This window comes from Nelumbo lutea, chromosome 1 (genome assembly GCF_056320005.1).
Source record: "Nelumbo lutea isolate HS-2025 chromosome 1, American lotus-T2T, whole genome shotgun sequence".
Classification (NCBI taxonomy): domain Eukaryota; kingdom Viridiplantae; phylum Streptophyta; class Magnoliopsida; order Proteales; family Nelumbonaceae; genus Nelumbo; species Nelumbo lutea.
Window position 1 is genome coordinate 109,211,934 of NC_142684.1, and position 17,939 is coordinate 109,229,872.

Below are 17,939 nucleotides of genomic sequence, written 5' to 3' on the forward strand. Positions count from 1 at the left end.
CGGTTGGCATCTTGCAGTTTATATGAATGCATTCAAGCTATGGACATTTTCATTGATGCAGGGAAAATCAATCATTCTTTATTTATTTAAGGTGTTATTATACTAAATACCCAGTTGGAATGTCTTCAAATTGGAGGAGGAAGGAAAAGATTAATATTAGTAGCAGAAGCTGACCTTTTTGCCATCTATCAAGGAATTTCTATTGCACGACAATTGGAAAAATCCCATCTTTTGATCTGCTCAGATTCTCAGTCAGTTGTTCAAACGCTTCAGAATAGATCTTCTTTACACTGGTCGACTTTGGGACTATTAAAAGAAACACAAACTCTTTTATCTTGTTTTAGCTCTATTCAGTTTTTAGCTATTAATAAAAGGTATAATGTTCCTGCGCATCAAATAGCAACTAGAATAAACATATTACGCAGGAGCATTTTTTGTTATCTCAATATCCTCATTGTATATCCTCTTTTCAAAGCTTTGTAATTTGCTACTTTTGTTAATATAATATTTTTACTTGTACAAAAAAAAAAAAAAAAAAAAAGCTATGGTAAACTTCACAAGTATGACTTAATGGCTTTCCACCAAATCAGGTTTCTAGGTCCATTAATTAGTCCATTAGCCATTTGGCTATCAATAAAAAAACGCCAATGACCTACGTAGTGATCCAATTTGGTTGAACCGTTAACTATTTGATCTGGTTAGTGGACCCTAGGTTATATATTAATTGTTTTTTTTCTTGGATTTTTTAACCATCTTCATCATTAATAACAAAAATCCTCATTTACCAGACTTAGTTTTGTTTAATATTTTCCAAGGTATGGCCTTTTATATATTTTTGGCATTTTTTTGTATTTTTATTATATGATTTATGATGTCACAAGTTCAAATGATTGAATTCTTCACCCACCACAGGCCAAGACAATCAATTGTGATGCGGATTCAATCCTTTTTATATACAAAGTAAATTAATTTAGTGATAATTATTTGATTAAATTAGACTAGGAAGGTTTGGGTAGGTGGATACAAGACCACTAACCATGCCGGTTAGAAGAAGTGATTTGTTACACATTGAAGTGGTTAGATGAGTTCGAGTAAACCAAAAAGGACAAGGGTAGAAGTAGTAAGAAATGATTTAGGCTCTAATAGTCTAACAATGGATATGGCTTTAAATAGAATGGATCAACAAAACATGATTCATGTAGCCACCCCATATAGTTGGGATAAGGCATGGGTGATAATGATGATTTCTTTGAATTAAATATTTTGTTGAATGCAATGTTAAATTTTGAAAAATATGGACTACTTTAACAGTTTATACTTTTATATAGATATGTCTACAAATCCTTTTTTTTTTCTTAATCATAATATTTATTTTTAGTAAATTAAATTTCTAATCAAATGCATTAGAATAATTGATTAATATAAATTAAAATTGGAGAGAATTAATATTTGAAATTAGTATTCTTTTAAACTAAAATATAGAATATTTTAGTTAGGAATGGGCCATCTAAATAAATTGATTAATAAATTTTTAATACTATTAGAAATCTAATATTATATTGATTTTTGTATTTAGCTTCTATGTTAAATAAAAATTATAATATAATAAATAGAGTATTGAAATAATAGTAAATTAAATAAATGGATATTTAATAGAATTTCAACTACTGATGAGTGAATTCTTAAATCTTTTGACATTAATGACAATTGAATTTATAATGTCTACTGGTTGCTTCTATCTTTTAGAATATGCACATAAATAAGAAAATTTATAGGGGTTATTGGATGATTTGGACTACCTCATTTTATATATATAACTAGGGGTTAATCGAACTGTGGGCTAATTTTTTAAACCGAATTAGGGTTATTGGTTTTGGAAAATCGGTATCCAAAGCCGATTGATTAACCGGTTGACTGGTTTGGTTAACCGTTGGTTCGGTTTGTTGGTTTATTATTATTATAATATTTATTATAGAAAAATATATAAATACATAATAAAATACTAGAAATATATATATATATATATTATTTTAAATATTAAATGATATATTATATATTATAATATATATAATGCATTTTTATTAATTTATCATGTATAGAAAATATATAATATATATAAATATACATAATATATATATATATATATATATATATATATATAACCGAATTCTTGATTCATTTTCGGGTTCGATTTTTCGGTTTGTTTTTTCTCACTCTTATATATAACGGGATGGTGTCAAAAGATGCCAATGTTATATAGGAGAGTTTGGGAACCTAAATTGGTTGGGATGAGTTTATAGCCCCATGTTTGATTTTCTCGTAAAACCCAGTAAAATTATAAGTGGGCTTGTAAGGAATAGTAGGAGAGAGAATAAATGTTGACAGCTGCATTTGAGATATATAGAATAAACAAATTATACATATTACGAGGCTCCCACACAAGAGGGGAATAGCCCATCTCCCCAAACCCATAAGCATTGTGAAGGCGGGATTCGATCCCAATGTGTCAACCTAGAACCAACTACAACTGTGGGTGTAGGAGTCGATCAGGCGGCGTATATATATATTTTCCCCTTGTTCATTTGATTTTGATGTCAGTTAAACCAGTGTCCAGCAAGAATTTGTGGAAGGATCAAACAAAGCGGGGAGAAGGTACTTCTTTCCATTTATGCCATAGGCATTGTAACTAGCACCAGTTTTGGGATCCACCAACAGTTTTCCTGCGTAACCAGGATATGCCCCCTTGCCAAACACCCCTGGGCAAGCCGAGGCAGCCTCTAGAGGTGCTTCCGCCGGTCCCTGGAAAAAGCCGTCGGCGAAGGGATTCGTGGCGGTTGCGGCCAAGAGACTGGCCAGGTTGATCACCACGCCGTCCATGCCGACGTCGTTGTTGGGAGGCACCAACGGCGTACCCTTTGGTCCATACACAGGCTGGTGGAACGGCCACGCGCATACACCGGGACACTGAGAGGCTGGGTTGCCCACCCAAATGTATGTGAATTTGTTGTGATGCTCCCCTGCTGTCTTGGATTCCGAGGTACCATGAATCCCGCACCTGCTCCTGCAGAAGCCTTCCACCGTCACATCCGACGACGTCAGTACTACGTTTATGGCATCCTTTTGTTCTCCTCTGGCTGCCAATTGTAAGATTTGCAGGATGGAGAGAGTCCTCCCCATCGAATAATTCTCGTCCAGGATCTGTTTGCCCTCCTGGAGAACGATCGCATCTTTCTTCTTCTTCTTAGATTCCATTTGGTAGTACTTTTCGATGGCTTTCCACCAGCTTGACACAGACGGTTGGGTCTGGCCAACCTTAAAAAACGTCGACTTGCAAAGAGAAGAGACGAAATCGGAGATGATGGCTCGCTGGTTAGTGTTGAACTTGCCATACCAGATGAGATTAATGGAGGTTTTTCCATGGAGAAGGGTGCCATTGTGGTATTGAAAGCGTTGATCTTTTTCGGGTATCCCTTTCCCGGAGGAGAAATGGAACAACGGTAAGAGTTGGAAGAATAATAATAACAATAAGAAGAAGAAGAACCTGGTAGGAACTGATAAAGAAGCCATTAATTGTGAATGTGTTGGTTGTGGAGAGCAGAAACTTAAACCTTATATATTGAGTTCGAGGGGAACGAATTATTTAGTTACATTACATGCTAATAATATGATTCGATTCGTTTTTATAACTAAAAATAAGGGAGGAGGAAATTGGATGGGTAATAGAAGAAGTTGATGTTAGATACAGCGAAGCCGAAGACATTAGAGCCTAGCGCTTTTCTTTAGCTATCTATTTCCTTTTTTTTTTTTTCTCCTACTTTTTTGCGAATGTGTCCCACCGAATTGGAAACACCATTGTTTAGTTGATTCTGTCACCCCCAAATACTAATGCAGAAAGATCGGACACAGCATTCTCTATCAGGAATGGGTAGGAGGTTTGAAGGTTGTTGACTCGTTGTATGGTGTCGAGACTTAACACAGGAATTAGGAGTTCACAGTTCTTGAACGACACTCGTCACCTGTATTAAATTAGCATGTTCAAACTTGTTTTTTATTTTCCATTTCTTTCGGGGCAAAGAGAAATGGGTTCCCTCAAAATCTCAAATCAAGGAGGGTACACGGCTTGGTAATCTGCCTGAATCAAGGACCCTATCACCGCCTGATCAGTGCAGTGAAACATTCTATTTATCTGCAATACATAATAGATGACTATATACATGCGCTACTTATTACTCTGCAAATGAATCGGAGATCTGATCCAACCACTACCTGGGAGCAGCGGTGTCCAGCAAGAATGCAAGATGTTGAGCTGTGCAAACCTTTTGGGTTTCATCGCCACCAAGACTCTGATTCAAGGATGATTTTGGTACAGCGCAACCGGACGGCTTCCCATAACACCATATCTACACAGTGAACAATTTGGACTCAATCAGGTGCGTTCAAATAAAAGTGCAGGGGCCGTTAATTTGATAGCTGCTGCACTGAATGAACTGAACTGACAAGTTAGTGGCTTTGGATTATAGTCAACAAGTTTGTAGGGGGTTGTAGGTTCTTTGATGGCTGAACCGCCGAGGTTAAAATTGAGTAGATTTCATACCATTGAATATTTATTATTTCATTATTTTATTAACGAAGACAAAGCAGTAAGCCATTGAAATCGAATTGGTACAACCGATTCGTTGGTTAACCGAATTCGATTTTTGACTGGTTTGTTTCTTTGTTTTTTCTTTTTTTTAATATTATAAATTGGGATTGGGGGAAGGGGGGAAGGAGAGAAAGAGTTAAAGGAGAATGCAGGTTGGGGCAATAAAGTAAAAAAAAAACAAGATGATGTGGACTGTCTTACTATATATACATATCGATCAATTTAATTAATCACATATTTTGGTTTTATTTTCTCGGTTCAATTTGATATTTTATAAGCACCCCTAATTGGGGGAAGATCTTCATGACAAGATAAAGTAATCTTACCACTATGTGGCTGTAGGGTCCCATGGCATGCCAACAGTAGGTTGTTTGAAGATTCAAGTATTTAGGCCTGTTTGATTGGTGGGAATAGGGGTCTAGAATCAGAATGGGTTATTTCAATTCCAGCTATTTGATTGGATCAAATCATAATCCAATTCCCATTTCTGATGGAATGGCATTCCCCCATTTCAGGGAATGGCCATTTTTTTCTTCTCCTTTGAGAATGAAATCCCATTCTTGCTAATTCTAATTGCCATTCCCATTTCTATCTCAACCAAACAGATTATGGAAATAGACCATTCAATTCTGTTTTCAGCTACAAACCAAAAGGACCGTTAGTTAATCATTTGATGGATTACTTATAATAAATTAATTAGAATTGGTTTTCATTCTCTCACACCCTGCCATGCAAAAAGTTCTTCAAGATTGAAGCGTAAAGAAATACAAGTCCACTAATATCTTGTGTTGAAATTTTAATTAATTTTATTGGGATAATGGAGATTGAGAGAAAATGCAATTTTTGCTCTATTTGAGTTATACAACAACTAGCCTAGCCAACGCTCTGCTTGGATTTTTCTTTCCTTTCTCTTTTTTTGTCCTTTTTTATGGTTAACTCTAGTTGGGTTAAAGAGGCAAGTTATGGGGCTCTTGATCCATTCGTGCTTCCAGTGTGAACATTATTACTCTGATTAAAGATTTGTATAAAAAGTTCTACCATTTGAAGATGGTAGAAATCCAGAGTCGTTAAATGGCAAAACCTCCCATCAATTTCGACTTGCCCTTTTAAGTTTTAACCACCGCTAACTTTCGGAAGCGAAACGAAAAGGCTATAATTTATAACCTCATCGTTGAATCTGATTCCCTATCTTAGTTGTGTCGATAAAAAATAGAAGAATTGGTAAATGGCAATTGCAGGGGTTGGTCCATAGTACGTACCGTAACGCCTATGGACACTGATCTGGTGTGGATAAAGAACAATATTGACAATGATCTCATTCTCAAAAGGCAATTGGTAATATCTCCTGAAAATTGTTTTTGGAAAACCAAGGGCCACACTCCCGAATTGCACCGCTTCTTCCTCGAGAACAGTGTGGTTTGATTCAACAGTGGCTATTAAAGTTGATAGTGTAGCTGATTGGGCTTCAAGTGGGAATTTTTTTTCTGGAGACAGAACTTCTTTAATACATTTCTGCGCCCAGATTTCTAAACTAATTCAGACAATACAGGAGGCAGTGATGGACTTCACCCCCCCCCCCCCCCGATCCTATCCGTGGATTTGGCATCGATCCACGGTGAGGATTCATCCCACCATCTAAAACTGAATTTTGATGGTGCAACTACCAAAACTGCATCCAATCTTGGATTCTTTATTCAAAATGGTTTGGGCCACTGTCCCTGGACATTTAATGAAAGTTAAGCCCCTCCCAGGTCCCAGCGGTTGAAACAAAAACTCTAGCACTAGTCTAAACTGAGGGTTTGAAATTCAGTTTACATCTTGGTCTTGGTATTACAAATTTGGTGGTGGAAGACTGGAAGGTGATGCTCCAAATGTCATAAAAGCTCTGTTGTTCATCTCCCCATTGGCGACTGCACTTGCTGCTAGCTGATTGCAGAGCTTAACCTCTCAAGATTTCAAATGTGCTCAGTTCAATTTGCACCTAGACTGGCCAACAGTGCTGCTCATCGTTTAGCCAAACATGGCCCGACCATTAGGCATACTTAGACTTGGTCACTTTGCCCTGATTTTCTGTGCTCTTGTATTAACAAAGACTGTATTGAAGGTGCATGTTAACTGAATTTCGTCTTTTCAGGCTTCAAAAAAAAAAAAAAAAAACTGAAGAAGTCCCTTTATCCCAAAAGTGGAGAGTTCTTTTCAGGAAAGCAGGGGAGAAAGGTGAATACCATTGGCATATGGAACCTCTCATAGTTTTACAGTATGGAGCCATGTTTCGAAATTTGTATTCACCTGGTGGAAAGGCCATACATAATCTACAATGACCAGACGGTAATATAAGCTGTTCCTTTTTAAAGTTTAAACCCCATTTTGAGACTTCATTTGAAAAGCAAACCAAACTAGTTTGCTCATCCATTATTTGATAACGAGAAAACAAATAAATAAATAAATAAATAAATGAATTACAGTATCTCTCATACTCTCTCGTAAGCTCCTCTGCATCTGTCATAACTCATACGTATGTATGAAGAGTACATACATCACTCTGTCTCTGTCTCTACTATTAGCAATAGCCGATACTCGTTTAGCCATTTAACGAAAGGACTTTAGACTTAAACCAGTGTCGAGCACGACGAAGTGGAAGGATCAAATAAGGCCGGAAGAAGATACTTCCTTCCGTTGGCACCGTAAGCGTTGTAGCTGGCGCCGGTCGAAGGATCCACCAACAGCTGCCCTGCGTAGCCAGGGTATGCCCCCTTCCCGTACACACCAGGGCAAGCTGATGCAACCTCGAGAGGCGCCTCGGCCCGTCCTTGGAAGTACCCATTTCCAAAGGGGTTAGTCACGGTTCCGGCAAAGAGGCTGGCCAAGTTGATCACCATTCCGTCCATACCCACGTCGTTGTTGGGTGCCACCAAGGGAGGGGTCTGGGGTCCGTAGATGGGCTGGTGGAATGGCCACGCGCAGTGACCGGGACACTGAGTCTCCGAGTTGCCCACCCAGATGTATGCGAACTTGTAGCTTTTGCTCTTGACCTGCGAACTCCAGGATGAACCGTGGGTTCCGCACCTGCTCGAGCAGAACCCTTGGACGGTAACGTCAGAAGCCGTCAACACTATATTGATGGCATTCTTTTGGCCTCCTTTTGCTGCTAATTCTACGATTTGCTTGCCGGTGAGAGATTTTCCGAGCGAGTAGTTGTCGAGAATCTGCTTACCCATCTTGAGGGAGAGCGAGGGGTGCTTCTTAGGAGAGGCTAAATGGTAGTATTTCTCGGTGGTTTTCCACCAGGTGGCAACAGAAGGCTGTGATTGGGTTGTCTGCTCTAAAGCTGGGGAAGTGGAAAGAGACGAGACAAAATCAGAGATGATGGCACGCTGGGAAGGCTTGAAGTTGCCATACCAGATGAGGTTTACTGAGATTTCGCCAGAGAGAAGAGGGCCATTGTGGTACTGCAGGAGCTGAGCCTGCTCCTGTACCTGCTCTGTTAGTCTTCTAGCAGCCAATGAGAAATGGAACAGAGAGACAATTAGCAAGAGTTGGAAGAAGAGAGTGGCTGAAGCCATTATGTTGACACGCCAAACTATGGTAGAAGACTAGATGGGAAGGTTGTGTTTGTTGTGGAGGGAAGGTGAGGGTTGCAGAGGTATATATAGTTTCAAGAGATGAATTTTTTAATACAAATAATTGCGATTATTTTGCATTAAATAATTGGGAAGAAACAGCCAAGACAGGGCTGACATAATAAGTTTAGAAGAGGAAGAGGAAGAAGAAAAAGATGGTGACTGGGGTGGAGTATGGTGGAGACTGGAGAGGGTTCCGACGCTCCAAACCTCCAACCAGGCAACAGTTGAAGGCCGTATCCAACTAGTAATAGATTTAGATTATTAAATTCTGGGCGTCCCTGTATCCAGCTAAGGCCCCCCCTCCCTTTCACTTTCAGTAAGTGCCAAAAGCCATTACAGCAGAGATACAGTAAATGGGTCATCAATGACGAAAAAGTCCACGTACATTATGGTTTTCTGGACGCGGGATTAGGGGCATCCCAAGGGAAAATAGCAGAAAAAGAGACGTTGAGAAGGCAACAGACAGGCTGGAGACAGTATAGTATGTTATGGGGATGCGCGGACAGGCCAACTGGCGTCGTCGTTTTGCGTGGGGCTTTGAGTGAGTCGCTCACTCTTTCATAAAATATGACTATGAGAGTTGAGAGTAGAGAGAATCCGAGGTGAAAAAAACACATAAAAACCACGACTCAGGCTTCTTTAGTTTTAATTTGGGGTTGGTACTTGGTACACAGTACCGCTCGCTGGTTGTGAATTATATTGTGATGTCGGTACTTTCAACGTGGATCAACCAATATCAACATAATCAGATGTATTTGAACAAACAATTTGATTAATTATTAATGGATCATTTCCAGAGCTTTCAGAACATTAATGTAGAAAATTTGGATGGTTTCGTGTGTTTAATTAATCTTCATTAGCCTAAATAAAATAATTATTTTTAAAGCAAGAGGCGTTGAATGTTTTGGACTGATCAGATGACAGGTAATGGCCCCAGACGGACGTCTATTTGATTACTTTGCGTAAATGCTTCAGAGGCTTAAACACTAGTTCATTTACACGCAACCCATGAAAATGAATCAGCACTCAGCATTTAGTCAAGGAATCAGAAAGAGCAGAAGAGATGCCAACTGGTCTGGATGGAGAGAGATATAGAGATCTAGAGAGAGAGAGAGAGAGAGAGAGAGAGAGAGAGAGGGGTTGGCTCCAGCTTTTCCGTGGTAGCTGTGTTTATCGATACAAGAGAGCAAGCAAAGCTGAAAGCTGTGGTTTTGAAAGTGATGGAGGGGGATGGGGCTGATTGAATCGGTTTTCGTTCACTCAGTCTCACTCATACTCTCAAAAAACAATTTGCTAATATGTGCTAAGTGCTAAAACATATGTGGTTAATGTCATTTGTCTCTTTTCCATCTGAAGCCAAACCCCAGACATCTCTTTAATCTTTATTCTTGTCTCAACACTCAAACAAGCGGCAAAGTCGAGCGGCTGGATAGATTCCAAATTTCCAGCTGGTCCTTCACTCGTTTTCTCAACAAAATATAATCTATCCTTACCAAAAAAAATAAAAGTAAATATATATTTATATCCATATATACAGTTACTAAAATTGAAAGTATAAATAAATGCATAAAATTTTTATTAATTAAAACATTCTTATTTTTTTGAATTTAGTCCTTATCTTAGTAGCAAATGCAATTTGAAATATTACTTTTTTACTTCACTAAATTTTCTGTTATTAAATGCTATATATAAGTTATTTTTCTCAAAAAAAAAGACTTCTATTAATTAAATTTATACCCAATGTTGTTAATAATGTAAAATCCATGTTTTTTTTAATTGACCAAAAAATGAAACCTGTTCTTCTATCTAGGTATCAAACAAGCAATTCAATCATCCAGATCAAATGGGTCAACATGTCATAATTAAATAATAAAATTTTTAAATACAAAAACTTGCAAAAAATATAGAAAAATTTGGACACATCTCTAATATTTAATATTAAAGAAAATATGTCTGTTAAAAAAGAATTGTTTTTATTAGTGATGGAAATGATACAGAATATTTAAAACAAAAATAAAATTGTTTTCCTACTTGGTTTTGGTGGTAGATCAAAAGTTCAATCTTTTGGGTTAAATGCATCAACCATTCATGTCATAATTAAATAATAAAAATTAAAAAAAATACAACAAATTGTAGATAACATTTAGGCACATTTTTAGTATTATATATTTTAATCATATTTAATAAAAATAAGTGTGATAAATAAGAATTGTTTTTATATGTAGAAATACTTTTGGGGATGTGAAAATTTGAACCAAAGGACTCATGGTTACTCATGATTACCAAGGCCATGGTCTCACTTGACCATTGAGTTAGTTAAATTATTTGATCATTTGTTTTCATTTTAATATTTGAATGTGTATATGTAAAAGGTAATATTTACAAAATTTAAATTTAAATTATAAGTTTTAATAATCTACATATTAAATTACTCAATTTAATCAATAAAGATAATATAAGTTTTAAACTGTATATTATTTTTATTGAAAAACATATTTTTAAGGAACATGTTTTTTTTTTCTTTGAAGAGGGGGAGTAAAGAAAGAACATGTTTTATTTATAGCCTGCAAGGTTTCAAACTACAACGTATCCATGCATCATATACACACAAACAAGTGTGTTAGGTATTTCGATGTTTAATAATTTTGTTTTAGTTTTTTTTTCAAAATTCTTTTGGGGGTTTGGTTTTAGGCATGTCTATCCCTGAAACCACTCAAAATCCGAAACCACAAAAAAAAAACAAAAATACTTTTACAATGATTAACTCTAGGATTTGGCAAAAGAGGGTTTCTTGAATCGTTAAATTGACGATTCTTTGATGATTCTTGAATTGTCTTGATGATCTTGAATCACTAAGATGATAGAACACGTTGAAGTTTGAAAAAACTGACTTCTTTTGTGATATATCATTATAAATATATTATAATAATAAGTCAAATCACTTTATACGTCTCAATCAGACTGCATTTTAATTTTTCTTTGTGTTAAAAATAAAAGTGAAACAAAACACTTGTGAAACGGACTGCTTGTAAAACACTCTGGTGCCAAACACTATTTGCTTCCATAGTTCTAGACAAAATCGCTTTTTCACACTTCTCTAATAACTCTCATTCTCATGAGCCATAGGCTAGTGCTAATTTTACTTTCATATGGCAGCTTTTGGCTTTGTGAGGTGGGGTCAACATAGACAGTCAATAAGGTATGTTACGTAAAAAAACTTAAAAGCCTATATATATATATATATATATATATATATATATATATGCATTTATTCAACAAAAACTAATAGCTTTTTTTTTGAAACTTGTCATAGGGCCCATTTGGTAAGGCTTCTGCAATGATTGAGTTGTGTTGATTGAGCCGCTTTGAAGATAGTTTCACCATAAATTTGATCTTTTTTTGGCTAATGTAAGCCTATTTTTAATTTTCCCTATTTTACCAAGCATGATTCACTGATTTCCTAGTTTCTCAGCTCATGTATTGCGTGAAGTTGTTATCCTGTGAGGCTATATGAGCTGCACAATCGACTTTCCTGTGAAGCTATTTTTTAGTAGCTTCTTGGAAGTGGTTTAGTCAGTGCAGCTCAATCAACAAGAAAGCCTTGCCAATAACTCTTACTATCTTGTTCAAAGCGTCTCAACGAAAGCAGACCAATCAAAGCTGAAGCCCTCCCAAAAAGGCCCTGAAACTCTCGCTTGGTACAGGGTAATAATTGATTTGGTCCATAAGTTATCAGACATTCCTAGCAATTCTTCACTGAACAAATATGTTGAGCATCCTATCCCGTAACACATGGGATAAACCTATGGTGTTTTTAAATTTTAAATTATTGTTTATCTTATCTTTATTTTTTTGTTGTATCTTATCCAAGAGAGAGTCTCTCTCCTTATAAACTTCAAACTTCTGTAACAAATTGTAAATACATTCTAATGGATCACTTGTTCAAAATAAATGATCAATTGTTTCACTTTGTTCTATACAAACTAGATAGTCAAGGTTGATACCCCAACCCAAATCTCTAATTCTTACTTCTTATTGGCGACACATCAGCTATTGATCATCACTTCACATTACCCAGTTCTAATCGAACTGGTAACTCATAGCTCTGGTTGTATAAGGACTCCTAATTAAAGTGCAATATAGAATAGGACACGTTTGCAATGTTTAACTCCACGATGGAGACTGGTGTAAATTATCTATAAATAAAGTGAATAAAATCACTCGACTCATTGAGTTCGAGTCTTCTTGTAAACCTCTTCTATTCACTATTATACTTCTTAGCCTTGTTGGATGTTTGCTCATAATAATGAACTACAGAAACATTTTTGCATATTGTTAGTTGAGCATTAGCTTTTCTAATCAACTCTTCAATTTCCATAAAATTTTGCTCTTGAGGGATATTTTCTTAAGCCTGTGTTTGGAACTAGTGCAAAACGTCATCAGTGTATCGGAAAGTAATTATTACTTTTTTGAAAATAGTGATAAATAGAAGAGTGTAAACAAAATACTTGAATGTAAAACTACACTCCATTTGCAAAACTGAACCGAAATATAATTTTACGTCCATAATAATTACACCCTCTTTTTAAATGCATACAAAACCGTATCAATATAAAATTTACATTCATTCTTGATTCACATCGCATCCAAATACAGTCTAAAAGAAAACTCATTAAATATTCATTAAGGACCATCCATACCTCCCGTCGATCAGAAGCTTGCTATTTACACCTGCTGTTGCATCAGAAACAGAGTTACTGTCCGGATATTGTTATGAGCTGTCATCTGTAAGCCATGAATAAAAGCTCACCATTCTACTTTCTTCCTTGAGCATGGACTGATTTCCCTGCTTCATTGGTGATTGAATTATTTATTTGAATTAAAAATAGCAACCCTGTTGCAACTTTTCCAGTAATTGGATCAAAAGAACCATCTACGGACAATGAAAAGCTTTTCTTATTGGCACCCACAGATTCAAGTGAGCTGAAATCTTCATGATCGTCATTTTCAAGTAAATTTATTGGGGGAAATCATCCTCATCAGGGATGGAAGAGCAAGAAAGCCAAGTGGCTGATTTAATTGAAAAAGTATCATCAGTAATGGGACCCAACACCACCTTGTCCTCTTGGGTTGAACTGGGTTTGTACATTCGGGTTATAGTTTGGAGTAGCTCCTGAGGTAGGTCACAGTTAAGGGCTTCAAGATTCCAAGACCTGTTCGGCCAATTGATGTCCTCCGTGGGCAGGTCAAAAAGTCTTAATGTGTTAAATATTTTACTTTATACAACTTTCGCTTCTAAAAATATGATAGTGCAAGTTGGGCATTTATTAAAAATGTCTAATACATCATGCCAATAACACACGGGCATTATCTGTCCATTTTCCTAGTGAAATATGCTAACAGAGGTGTCTACCTGTTTAACATATGACAGTTCAGGGGGAATGTGACACAAAATAAAGTTTAAGTAACTAAACAAATTAAATCCCATCAAGAGGGTTATCTCACTTGAAAGTCCAGTTGAGCTTCCTTTGAATCTTCCCAAACAAAACCCGAACCTTCACCTTATCCAGAACATGGCATTCATGAGCCATGGCATCATAGTGTTTAATAAATAAGATTGATATTTCTTCATATGGTTAATATAATCCTGGCCACCTGCAATGTTTCCAAATCCGAATAGAGTTGAACCAAGTTCCAGCGTGTTTGATGGGGTGGATTACTTGATTCAGCTACAGTTTGTTCCATTACTTGCAAACATGGTGACATTGGTCTATCTGGCTTTTAAAATTACTCTTCAACTGCAAGATTGGTAAGCATTGACTATTCCTTCACAAGCAGAATGGCTTCACTTGATATATACATATATAGTTCTGATTAATTAAGCATTCACTCTTCCTATTGTTGGTATCTCTGCTCCTCAAATACACCTTCACAGGGTGTGCCGTTTTTGAATAACCTGAATGGATAAGGTAGATATTAAGGTTATGTTTGGTTCACTGCTTTGGACCTCAATCTTGTAATTCTTACTCATTCTAAGCAAGAATGGGTAAGAATGAATAACGTTAGAGTGTTTGGTTATAAAATTCTTGCTATGGACCACACTCTTTTTAGAATGAAAAATCAGTTTTATAGCATAAAAATTGAGTAGACTGTAGCCTACAAAATTGTTACTATAGATGTTTACTTTTACCAAAGTACTTTTACAAAAATACTCTTGTGAAAACACTTTTACCTATTCTTGATTTTAGAATTTCATCTTGATAAAAATGAAAAAGAATGAAAATTAAACAAAAAATGACCTAAACTGCTGAATGCAGCCATTCATTAAGCTTCAGAGCCCTAAGCATTTGGGACCATAATAAGGTTTAGCCCAGTTGTGGGGGTGGCAGCTTGCCGGCCAGATCGACCAAGAACCAACTTCTTCCGGTTCCACATATATAAGCCTGGTTGTGAAAATTTTAGCATACAGCTGTAATTTCAAATAGAATAATAGGGTGCTGTTGATGAGATAGGGAGGATGAGCAATTAGTGGTGATAAACTATGTCACATTTATTGGGTTAGATTTAGTATCTCTTTCTTGGATCCCCCTCTGGCCTCTGCCACGGTATTAAGTATTGAAATTTGAAACCTTTGGCGCATTAATTCCGAGCTCCAACTCACTCAATCAAATATAAGAAAATATAAATCCTGAGTGCAGACTGCAGAGGAGGGGACCGAAGGAATATTGCTAGTCAGTGCATGCTGTTCCTGTTTTAACCCATCTGCTTTCATATTAACCACTATTATATTACATTCTAAGCGTTTTCCTTTTTAAATGATAAACATCCCCAAGCAAATTAGATAAATGAATTCTTCTCTACTCTATATCGCATTACTTGATGTTTGTCGTTATAACTACAGCAACCCTTGTGAGTTGTGAGTTGTGAGTTGTTGCTTCTTTCTCATTTTTACCCTAAAACGGTGTAGGCCATCTCCGTGCCTCTAGCTAGCTGATACTGATATGGCTAGCCCAGAAATTAAATTAAAACAGCGTGTCTCATGGTGTATCAATCAATAGATGGGGTTATAGATACAGCAATTAATATCAGTTTGAATTTTTTTTTTCTCTTCTCTTCTCCTTTCTTTTCAATTTTAAATTAATATAAAATTTTGAAGTTGCACGAGTGGTTGGTTCTTCCAGAATCTATAAGATTCATGCATGCTCTCACCTAAATCCATACTTCTGACTTTTGGATTAACTACAACTGATAATGCACAAGAGCAACAAGAGTGCATTGACTTGGAGAAATTGGATGAGGTATGCTTCTCAAGCATTTGCTGCTGGTCCTGAACTCCTTATTACTCCATATCTTTTAAATACGTCTTTCTTCCCACCATGAGACACGTTATGTTGCCTTTGCTTGTCAATGTAGATAACCGACTATTGTGAGATGTTGTTTCCTGGTGGGTTTCCTAGTTTTTGGCGCTCTCTCTCTCTCTCTCTTTCTCTCAGAGATGCACCCCACCCCAGTGATTGACTTAAAAGAGAAAATAATTAGGCTGTCCCATTGATACCATGCCACCGGTTCTCAAAAAGTTCAAAGAAGGATTAATTCCAGACCGTCCCAACGACTGATGAAGTTAATTGTTTTGTTCTTAATTTTACTGTCTCACCTCACGGGTGGCGCTTTGAAAATCCAACTCTCACTCTCTCCTGCTCCAAAATTTTTTCAGCTATTGATTTCTTGGTGTTTGGACATTGCATTGAATGCATAACATTATCTCAAGTATAATAAGTGAATATCACCGCTCTATTTCTCTTAAATATTCTTACCAAACAGATAAGAGTAGAGAACCTTTAATTGGTGGGGCGAGATTAATTTCTTCATGACACCCTTGAAGTTCAAGGGGAAAGGCTATTCTCAGACATTACATTAATGCGTTGTGTGTCCGGTGAATTCCTTTTGACTGTAAGGGATAAGAACAAATTTCTTTCATAAATGCGATGCACAAATAGTAATTTTATTATCCCACCAAGTACAACACAGGTGGATGGGTAGACCATCCCCTCCAAGCTCCAGCTTGCTAGAGCCTATAATTAAAAATTTCCCCCACACCCATCAAGTGTTGAAAATAAACCAAGGAAAAGTCTTTCTTTTCTTTCAGACTTCTTTTCAAAGCCTAAAAGTCAACACGCATGGCATGGGCAAGTGCATCAAAGATCAAACTGCTAGCTACTCCAAATTTAATTTCTGTTGGGAGGGAGTTTTTCAAAGTATTATTTCGCATTTACATTGAAATTTTGAGACTTATTATTACTTTACTGAACCACAACTTTCTTGTTAAAGGATTAATTGTTAGGAAATTGGGGTCACTGAAACTTAGAGGAGAAGTTTTAAGTCTGTGTTTGAAGATTGTCTTTACTCAGTTTTATTCATTTTGCTGTTGAGTTATAAGTAAATCCGTCCTCAAAATATAATAGAGTCTTGAGTGAGATTGTAGCCGTTAAAGTTGAAGAGTCTCCGAATAAGTCTTTTATGCGACATTAGCAAATCAAACTGAGAGAGATAGGAGTGATTTTGAAAACTTATGTGTACATTTGTTTGATTCACACTCCTTAAATAATCTATGAAGAGCCATATAACAAAGAAAGATGCTAGTTCAGAAAATGCTCCTATTGTAGTTGTTAAAAATGTATTTAGCAATAAATGACTGTTAACTTTGAATAATGTCTCTTGATTACACTTGATTGAACTATTACCATTGAGTCCATGGTTAGCCCTGCACCAAAAGTCAAAATTTCCTTTACTAGTGATGTGAGTGCAAGCGCCTCATTGTGCCATATACACGTACACCGTGAGTTGTGCACTAGCAAGCCTCCAAATTGTCCTTTTTATTTTTAAGGAGTGTAAATAAACTCCAATTTACAAATTTAAAGCAATTTCTATAATTTTTAATATAGGAGAAGTTGAAAATTAGTTTTAGTAAGAGAGAAAACTATTTTTTAAGACATATGTGCAGATGTATTTTCTATATAATTGATCAATCAAATCCCAATAGCTTTAATTTCTAATGAAATTAAAATCCAACATTACACCGAGTTTCCTTGATTGATTTCATTAGGAATTTTTTTATTTTCGCCTCATACTGGACTCAAGGTCTCAATTCACATGAAACTCTTAACCACGTCCTTTTTTCTTTAACGTCATAGTCAAATCTCTCTTCATCATCCCCCGACTAAATATGCTATATTTACTACCGAAGTAATATTCTAGGAACTAAAATGTTTGCACCTTTCGTACTTGAGAAATAGAACAAAATTCAACATCTAGCTAGCTGCGACACATGCAGCAAAGCACGGAGAGTCTCAGTTAAGTCACCCTGGTTTATTGTCCTTCTCGAGGGTCCATAATATTTGCAGTAAGTTAGTAGGCAGGAATGCAGGACCGCCCGCCAGATTCCTACAATCAGGTCTGCTGTGAGCCAGTTACCTGTGAACATCTTCTGCACCTCAACCACGGAAAATAGGTTGGCCCTGGTTTGGTTTCAAGTGTCTGAAATTTTCCAAAATGTTGTTAAAAATTATGGAATTTTAGAATATCCATTTATTAATTTGTCCTACAATTTTAGAATATTATTAAAATAATATTAATATATTTTTAAATTACTAAAAGTAGGACTATTTATAACATAA

General features: G+C 36.3%; 2 protein-coding genes across 2 annotated transcripts; both read right to left on the minus strand.

The window, feature by feature from the left end:
- Nucleotides 1-2,367: 2,367 nt before the first annotated feature.
- LOC148876722 (protein PHOSPHATE-INDUCED 1-like) lies at nt 2,368-3,645 on the minus strand. The gene has a single exon (XM_088965845.1). It carries the CDS (start codon nt 3,565-3,567, stop codon nt 2,599-2,601), a length of 969 nt encoding a protein of 322 aa, XP_088821971.1. The 5' UTR covers nt 3,568-3,645; the 3' UTR covers nt 2,368-2,598.
- Nucleotides 3,646-7,020: 3,375 nt separating this feature from the next.
- On the minus strand, nt 7,021-9,066 carry LOC148876723 (protein PHOSPHATE-INDUCED 1-like). Its single transcript, XM_088965830.1, has one exon. It carries the CDS (start codon nt 8,203-8,205, stop codon nt 7,252-7,254), a length of 954 nt encoding a protein of 317 aa, XP_088821956.1. The 5' UTR covers nt 8,206-9,066; the 3' UTR covers nt 7,021-7,251.
- Nucleotides 9,067-17,939: the final 8,873 nt, after the last annotated feature.

What these genes read in the sequence shown, in the direction of transcription:
- LOC148876723 (XM_088965830.1), bottom strand. Translation starts at nt 8,205, where the DNA reads ATGGCTTCAGCCACTCTCTTCTTCCAACTCTTGCTAATTGTCTCTCTG.
- LOC148876722 (XM_088965845.1), bottom strand. Translation starts at nt 3,567, where the DNA reads ATGGCTTCTTTATCAGTTCCTACCAGGTTCTTCTTCTTCTTATTGTTA.